Source organism: Falco cherrug, chromosome 16 (assembly GCF_023634085.1).
Source record: "Falco cherrug isolate bFalChe1 chromosome 16, bFalChe1.pri, whole genome shotgun sequence".
Lineage (NCBI taxonomy): Eukaryota > Metazoa > Chordata > Aves > Falconiformes > Falconidae > Falco > Falco cherrug.
The window spans coordinates 5,076,668-5,085,311 of NC_073712.1; the positions used below are offsets into that span (position 1 = coordinate 5,076,668).

The 8,644-nt window shown below is 49.2% G+C and overlaps 1 protein-coding gene across 1 annotated transcript; it reads left to right on the plus strand.

Annotated features, from left to right (window-relative positions):
• Positions 1 to 173: 173 nt before the first annotated feature.
• MLN (motilin) lies at positions 174 to 8,570 on the plus strand. The gene is made up of 5 exons (XM_027816563.2): positions 174 to 308; positions 1,255 to 1,263; positions 1,845 to 1,946; positions 3,355 to 3,463; positions 8,473 to 8,570. The coding sequence occupies exons 1-5, from the start codon at positions 189 to 191 to the stop codon at positions 8,568 to 8,570; spliced, it is 438 nt and encodes a 145-aa protein (XP_027672364.2). The 5' UTR covers positions 174 to 188.
• The last annotated feature ends 74 nt before the right edge of the window (positions 8,571 to 8,644 follow it).

The window sequence follows — 8,644 nt, forward strand, 5'->3', positions numbered from 1 at the left end:
AGAGGAGAATTGTCAGTCAAGCCACTTCTATTCTCAGCTCATGAGCAACTGGAAGAGTAAATATACCTCTAGTTAGCTGATGAATAAATTGGATTGCAGCTGATCAAAAGCCAAAGGGATATCTTGTCAAATGGCCCTCTCCGCTATCACCCTGCTATCTTCTTTCCTGTGTTGTTCAGGCTCTCACGATGGTTTCAAAGGTGGCGCCGGCCAGTTTGCTCTTGGTGTACACAGTGTCCATGCTGGCTGAACAAACTGAAGGCTTTGTGCCCTTTTTCACCCAGAGCAACTTCCAGAAGATGCAGGAGGTAACCCATAAGAAATGTCCTGCAGGGGCTGGAGCCCTGAATAAACCGGGGAAAGTGTTTCTTCCTCCCTTATCCCCCAAGCTCTGGCAGGGCACACCGTGCCGCTGTTGTTTCCATCAGCTGCCCCTTCTGTTCAAAGAGGAGATAGGATGATAGCAGCAGTCCCTCGCTCTTCCCAAAGCTAAGGGCTATGGTAGAGGGCAGAGACAACTTTTAAGATGTGAGACTAGAAAAGGAGAGCCTGGGCTCCTTTACGTAAGAACTAAAAGACCTGTGAAGGGCTATCATCTTTGACTTGTGGGTCTCATTTTTCTTTCCTCCATGCTAGTGGCTGTAATTTTTATAAAGAAGCTGCAGCCTCCCATCACCATACTGATGGGTCTTTTTGTTGTAACAAATAATTAACCATCCTCCAGATGGTTGTCACCACTGGGATGTGCAAAGAGGAGAATGTTTTTTTTTCTTTTGATGTGAAACTAATACTGTTGAAAGGTGTCAGGCAGGCAGCCTCAGAGACTGCATCTTCTTAAACACAGCCAAAGTGAGCTTCCCCCGCATGACACAACCCATTCATACTGGAGAGAAATCTTGTTTCCAACACCTATCTACTTGCTGGATAGCAATTGCCTTTTGTGGGGAGTACAGTCATCCTTCAGCCTCCTTGATGATGATGATGAGACCCACGCACGGTCCCCAGATCAATTGTTCATACACCACAACTCTTGTAGCTGCGTGTCTGCTAGTGATTGAGGGTCTTCTGAATGTATGTGGGTGAAATCAGCCTTCCAAAGGCTGCCTCTCCTCCTCTGAGCACACATTCAAACCAAAGAAAGTGCACAGCAAGCAGTCAGTTTGACACTGAGCACAGCCTTTGCTGCATTTTATGTGTCCTGCCACGTTTGTCATATCCCAAAGCAACTTTGGCTTTTCTCTTTGGGCTGGGAAGAAAGGGAGGGTCCAGAAGCCAAGTTTAGCCCCACAGATGGGAAAGGGCTGACATCACAGACCTGCAAGAAAGGCTGGTTACTGCATAATGTCTGCGCAGAGCTCTGCATTTGCAGTGAGGCTGTGCAGGCTTTTCTGGAACTTCATTGCTGCTGCTACAGAAGAGAGCCAGGACGAGGCTCTGGAATAGCTCTGTAAGGTCAGTTTACTTGGCTACCATGTCCTGCTGACGGTGTTGTCTACGAGTGTCATGTTTGCTACAGGTCTTTACGTTCGATCCTGTAACCTGACCTCACACTCAACTTTGCGGAGTCAGAATTACAGTCCCTGAAGCCGTGCCCACCACAGTTGATGGGTCCCTTGCCGGTGAGCTGTGGCCCTGAGGAAGGATGCTGCATTGGCTGCTGGCAGCGGTCAGACCCCCAGTCCCTCTGGCTTTGTGTCCAGCTCCACAGGCTCCTTCCTGGCTGCTGGGCATCACGCTGTCGATATGGTGCACAGCAGGTTTGGTACCCGTGCAGTGCTGCGTCCCAGCATCACTGCCCCATCTGCTCTCAGCTGGGAGATTTCAGGAGAACAAGAGGAACAAAGGAGCGCGGAAAAAAAAACCCTCTAGCCTTACTGCAGCAGCTGGAAGAGAAAGGCTCCTCTGAGCAGTCTGGTGCAGATGTCAACAAGGTCAGGACCATCCAGGTACGGTGAACCATGCGACTCTGAGGAGCCCATGAGGACACACAGGGGGACAAGTAGCCCAGGAGTTAGCCCACAGGGCCTGGCTACTGCAGAGTGTTTGGTGGTGCTGTGTGAGAAGACAGTGGGTGTTACCAGGAGCTCACAGTCAAATATAAAGGAGTATCACCCATCTCCTGGCAGCCCTGCCAGGCAGCTGAGCAAGGTTGCATCAGAGAAAGGTTTTACCTCCATCCTATAAATTATCTTGGACATTCAGCAGCTTGGTCACCCCCCAGACCCACCTGGCTTCTCCCTTAGGAGGATGGAAACAACATGAGGTCTGTCTTTGCCGTTCATTGAACACCAGCCAACTGCAAGGCAGGAATTTGCAGCTCTGCTTCAGCTCTGGGTTTAACTTGTCACTTTGTCACCCAGCTCCAGATTAGCTGTCTGGTGTCACCCCCGATCTCACAGTCCTCTGCACTGGCAAGACCTTATTTATAAACTTGGGTCCATACAGCTGCACCCCCTTGAAGTCTGCATACAGAGCAGAAAATTGCCAATTTTAGGGATTAAAGTGCCAGTATAAGCCCTCAAAGGCATGTTTACCTGGTTACCCAAGTCTGAAAATTGTGCTTTTCCACTTGAATACAGGGAACTCTTTGCCCTGTCCGTGCAGCCACTCCTGCGGTGAGCTCGGCCATTCTCTCTGCCAGCAAAAGGAGCAGTAGGTCCACCCCAAACTGCGGGAGAGACTGAGCGGGACAGGCAGGAGGACTGGCTAGACTGGAATTTGGCCAAGACACAGGTTAGTGTGCAACTACTGCAAATGTGGTGCACCAACAATCAATAATAGGATTTAAACAGCAAGGATTCACAGTTCAAAGCATTAAATAAATGGCACATCCCAGCGTCTAACACCCCTCCCTGCTGCAACCACAAGCCCTCCTGTGCCTCCAGCCATGGCTGGAACAACTCTGTTTACTTCGGGTACATCTGAGCTACAGCTGGCTCAAAATCAGTCAGTCTGGAGGCGGGATGATGCCTCGTCCTCAGCCTTTACTAAGGCAGGGTGCTTCACCAGCATCAGTAAAGCTGATGGCTTGAAGGGTCAAGGTGTGAGGTAGTGGAGGATTATAAGGTTCAGAAATTATTTTCTTCTTCATAGTCTCTGTTGCCAGGAGGTACCTTTATCTGTGTTTCTGAGTCAGCCCATAGATGATCCAATGCATGAAAACTTTGGCACCCTGAAGAGCACAAAATTGCATTGACTTCAAAATGTTTCCTTTCCCCGTATAAGGATCATCCTCATTCCTTCAGATCAGCCCCAGATCCTCTACTGACCTGAGCAAAGTGGGGTCAAAGCACCCCAGCCTGCCTCCCTCCGCTCTCCTCAGCTTTCCCTTGGCTTTACTGGCTTCCTCCACAGCTAGCTGATCCTGTCAGAGCTGGGATGTGGCTCACCCCAAGGCAGCTGGAAAAATACCAAGATGTCCTGGAGAAACTGCTAGCAGAGACGTTACAGGACACCCCAGACGGTACTGTCAGGAGGTTGATTTCTGCCTTTCCCTCCTCTCACCAGCTTATCATCATGAAGATATTTATATTCCTCAGAAGGGCTTTTGTGTCGTGTTTGCTCACTTTACAGAGTCCTCAGATACCCCACCCGCTCTCATGTACACACTCTTCTGGGAAGGTTATTCACTCTCTTAGGGTGCTGTCTGTGCCCTAGAGCTGATATTGACTGTTAGCAGCATTGCAACACTTCCCAGCAGCTCTCCTTGGCACTGCTTGCCACTTCCCTACTCCTCCTCCCGAAAGTCCTCAGTCTTCAGGGTGCAATTTCCAACAGAGCTGATAACGCAAGCTACACCTGCGAGGCAGCTCAGCACCTGCAGTCAGATCTGAACATCTTGCTCCCTGCACAGGGGCTTAACACTAACACTTAATTACAGCTAGAATTAGCTGCAATTCAAGGTGTTGAGTGCTAATAAATCCAGCTCTAGGCTTGGCTTTTAGCGTATAGGAATGAAACAGAAAATACCCAGGGGCAGTAAGTTATGCAGCTCTTCCTGCCTGCAGACTTGAGGAGTGGTGGAATGGGTCTCACGAGTGTTGGCTCTGGACCTTTGCGTTACCTGCACTTAAGTGTCCCAAACCAGAGGGTCCTCGCTGTCCCTGTGGGAGTTTGCCTTCTAGCTTTTTAGCTGGGGAGCTGAGGGGAAGGAAATGGTATATAAAGCCTAGGAAAGACTGAATGACAAATTTAAGGACACTTGTTCTTGCCTTTCTTTTCTTTTTAGCTGACTGATATCTGCAGAATCAGAAGGGAAAGCACTGTAGCTTGCTGAAGCTAAAAGACTCCACTTATGTAAACGAAATCTGTAAAAGAGATTAACAACAAAATCTGAGGTGAGATAATAAAATGCGCAGTATAATTAAATGGAGGATTTGTGTCGCCTGTTCTGCATGCCTCTCAGCCAGATGGCAAGCAGCGAGTGTGGGAAAGAAGAGAGGGAGGGTTTCCAGTTCTAGAGAACATCACCGTCCTTCTGAGCAGTGCAAAGCATGTTGTAAAGCCAGAGTAATTAATCTTTGTGGGCTAACGAGTTTCAGCTCTCCCTTTTGGCAATGCGGGGAAACTGAGGCAAATGTTTACTGGATCTCCTAACCGGTGACACAAGTGTACACTGAGGAATGTTGGGTGGGTGACCTGGGTGTCCCTAACCAGGCTCCCTGCTCTGGAGGTGGGAGGACACTCTCTCCCACACTGCTAGGAGAAAGCAGGAGCCCTGATTTGCAGTTCCTACCTGCACCCTTAACGCCCTCTTACTCACCCAGGCAATATAAATCTAAATAATTTTGTGGGGAGCATCTCTCCGGTCACTATGATGCGAACAGGCACAGCGTGTGTGAAACAACACAGAGCTCTGGCCTTATTTCTGTCTCTCAAACAAACCTAGAGGTGAAATCGTAATTCCACGGGAACATACTGCTCTCCATTTACATACCTTTGGTTTATTTTAGAGCTGCTCCTTTATATTGGCAGGAAATCCAACATATGTAAAGTAAGGACAGATGAGAGCAATGGTATGTATGTGAATATATCCAATTTCAGTCCAATTTTATCCTCCCAACCTAACACAATTTCTGTTCTCACTGTGGCTCATTTAAATAGCTGTGTTTGTGCTAGAACAACTCTCCCGGTACGTTCTCTGCTGCAAGCCATCCCTTGGGAGAAAAGAAATCTCTCAGTGTATACATGGAACAGATTCCAGCTTTAACATTTGATTCAAAGGCACACTTCTTGTCCGTGGACTGATCAGCTCAGTGTAACTCAAAGTTTGCAGGGATTATTGCTGAGGCAGGTTGAGCTATGAAATTACTATAAATGAGTCTGAGCGGGAGGAAGATAGAAAATTATACATTCCATTAGGCTGAAAGTGAAAGCGACTGCATGTATTGCTGGGCTATAGGAGCTCAGCTAGTGCAGATCCGTCTGCAGTGGAGTGATAGCCATGGAAGATCTAGGATGGAAATCACCAGCAGAGCTGCATCACATTGACACCAGCGCCCAGCAAGATCAGAGGCAAACCCCTTTGCTTCAAAGGGGGCGTGTTGACTTGTTATTTCTGAAAGACCCAGACCTTTATCCCAGGTTTAATTTTGCCCAGCTGTAGGAAAACAAGGAAAATTTCCCCTTGAGGAACAAACTGCTCCTAAAAACCCTACATAAGCTCAGCGGCAGGTCAGAGTTGTCTCCCTAGCATGCCGTTTTGTTCAGCTCTTTCACTCAAGTCGTTTTCCAGGCTGATCGGTCCCCTGTGCCATCGAGGAAGGAAAGTTTCCCAGTGGCAGCGAGAAAAAGTAAATGTGAGCCTCTTGGATTTGCTTCCTGGACCCTTTCCCACCAGAGTGATGGTGAGGCTGATGCTGCAGATATTTCCACGAGGAGATCCACCAATGTGACTTCGCAGGGATATCTCCCCCTCCTCTTAACGCTTGGACCCAGACGAGCTGCAGCAGCAAAGGCCTGCTTTTACCCTGGCCACTGGTTCTGCCAATGGCTCTTCCCAGTTGACCCAGCGATAAATGAGCTCAGGGATGTATGGCTGGTTGTGACAGTGACCATACGACCCCCCCGTGCTGTCCTGTAGCAACAACTGTTGCCGTCCAAATACACAACGAAGTACAAGGGGGCCTTCAGCTTTTGGAATTAAATTCCTTCCCCACGCAGGGGCCTGAGTGGTGGGAAAGAAGCAGACGCTCTTCTGCTGGAAGGAGAAGATGGATGGAGCCCAGGCATGACTCCCACTGTCAGGGCTATAGCTCTTGTTAAGAAGGAAAGTGGTCTCCCCGTTGCAGGACAGATCTGTATCTCCAGTGCTTTGGAAGGCTGCTCTGGCAGCCAGCCGCACCGAGCTCCATGCCTGCAAGCAGGTAGGAAGATCTTCCTGCTCCAGAAACCAGACAAGAGTGTTGTGGCAGGATGAGCAGGCACGCAGTTGGGGGAAAGAAGCAGGGAAAGGAGAATAGGGAGAGAAAAGAATGAAATCGGCACTGACTTTTTAACCTAATAAGAAGCTCAGCAGGCTGAGGACGTGACATACGATCAGGAGGATGAGAAGCAGTGTTCTTGGGTCACACCTGTGCCGTGGCTGTGAGTGACAGGGTGTTAAATCGGCACAGTCGGCTCCTAAGTAAGATTTGACACTTCCCCAGTGACATATGCAGGACTGTCGTCCAAATGCCATGGGATAAGACGAGGGGGTGGGATGGCGGGTTTTTTCCAGCAGCCCGTCAATCAGGGGTGGAAGGGTTCATCTGCTGCCCATGTTTTTCGGGGTGCAGCACGCTCCCCCCTTCAGGCACCTTATGAAGATGGTGCAGATCTATTTCTTCCCCTCTGCTTACACCAGTCTTGTCTTCATACTTCCAGAGGAGAAGCAGACGGCATGGCACGCCTGCTCTTCTCGTTTGATATCTGAGTCACTGCCAGTAGGTCTAAGGCAGCTTCTGAACTAGCAGGGAAGGTGGAGGCTGTCCCCTCCTCACTGTCCCATCTTCCCACATCCAGCTCAGGATATTTACAGCCAAGATATTTAAGAGCTACGCCGTGGGCTTGGAAACTGGCTTTTCACAGTTGAGCATCTCTGAGCATCACAGCCCATCTGCAGCATCAGCAGGCCTGTGCTCGCCCCAGCAGCCTTTGCCGCTGCCCAGAGCTGTGAGGATGACAAAGGGGCTGCAAAAGGCAGAAAATCCATCACCAGCCTCACCAGCAACACTGTGGAGAGGATGATGGGAACAAATAGGGGACTGTCCATGGGAATATAGGCTCCGTCATGTCTGAGAGACAGAGGGCTGTCTTCTGTTGGCTTCTCCAAGGTGTCCAGATACCTTCCCAGGGAAGGCAGGGATGCTCCCAAGGGTTCTCTTTCTAGGGAGAAAGGGACAGGGGCCGTGGATTTCCCTCCACAAAGAAGAGGCATCTGTTCCTGCTGAACATCAGCACCACCAGCCTCCCTTCTGCAAAGGAATTGCAGCTTTTCCCCAGCCTTCCAGTTCTCCACCACCACTCACTCCTATGTTCTCCCCTCTGAAGCTCATGCACTGAGGCTGCTGGGCCAAACTCTGTCGTGGTGTAACTTCCCTGACCCCCAGAAATACAAGAAGTTGAAAAGGGTGAGCTGGGTTCCTTGTTTGGGTTTGGTTTTTTTTTTTGCTGTTGTTCATTTTCTCCAAAGCAAGAGGAGTTCACTTCATTCATGGGCTTGTATGAGCGCAGGCTTAGATGCCAGCATACATCTGCATGTCTAGGCAGAGCTTCTCCAAACTGAAAGCTGTGAGCTTATAGCAACTGTGTATTAAGAGCATATTCTAATTCTGTATTCACATTAGACATGGCTTTAAATTATTAGCTGTCAGTCGTGCTTTCCAGTTAGTGAGCAGGGGAGGCTTGGCTTAGCACATTCACACTTCCCATCGGAACTGAGTATGCTCTTTTAACGGGCTCCCTGGCCTCTACTAAGTACATATTTGTTGTTGCTAACCAGATTAACAAATCTCAGCATCTTGTTGCTGCTTTCTTGCGAAGCGAGGCGAGCTTTGTCTGGTGGCCTAAACAAGAAGGGCACAGCAGCAAAGTAAGCGTGAAAGGAGGGGTATCCCTAAAGAAGTTTTTATGCCATGAAGGCACAGTTTAGCATTTCCAGCCTCATGGTAGCAAGCGGTGGGGTGGATCCACGCTGAGCTTTCCCGGAGACCCCTCTGGCTCCCACTTTCTGCAGGTCCCGCTCCTGAGGGACCATGAAGTTTCCACCACTCCGGTATCATGTGTCAATCATAAAAACGGCGATGCGCAGACAGTCTGCATGCATTCATCACTACTTTTTCATTATCTTTAATTAAATTCTGATATTACGCCACAGTATTTCAGCTGCTTTCATTACTTTCTTTATAGGCGGCAGCAGGAAAAAGCAATTACTGTACATCACTGCCTTGCCAAAATAAATTTTCAAGTCAATGCCTGCTTTTGCCTTTTTAGGCTGCAAAGTATGCAGGGAACCTCCTTCCCCGGCAAACATCCTGAGGACCCTTATCCTGATCCTGCCGAAAGCGGTGGCAAAGCTCCAGCCTGCTTGATTGGTGCCAGTTAAACAACTGTAACTTGGCAGCGGTGACAGGGCTGAGGAAAACGTGTGTGTGTTGGGGGGGTG

Coding starts and splice junctions, on each gene's coding strand:
- MLN (XM_027816563.2), top strand. CDS start 189: ATGGTTTCAAAGGTGGCGCCGGCCAGTTTGCTCTTGGTGTACACAGTG. Junction 1,947..3,354: donor ACAAGGTCAGGACCATCCAG/GTACGGTGAACC, acceptor CTTCCTCCACAG/CTAGCTGATCCTGTCAGAGC. Junction 3,464..8,472: donor GTTACAGGACACCCCAGACG/GTACTGTCAGGA, acceptor TTGCCTTTTTAG/GCTGCAAAGTATGCAGGGAA.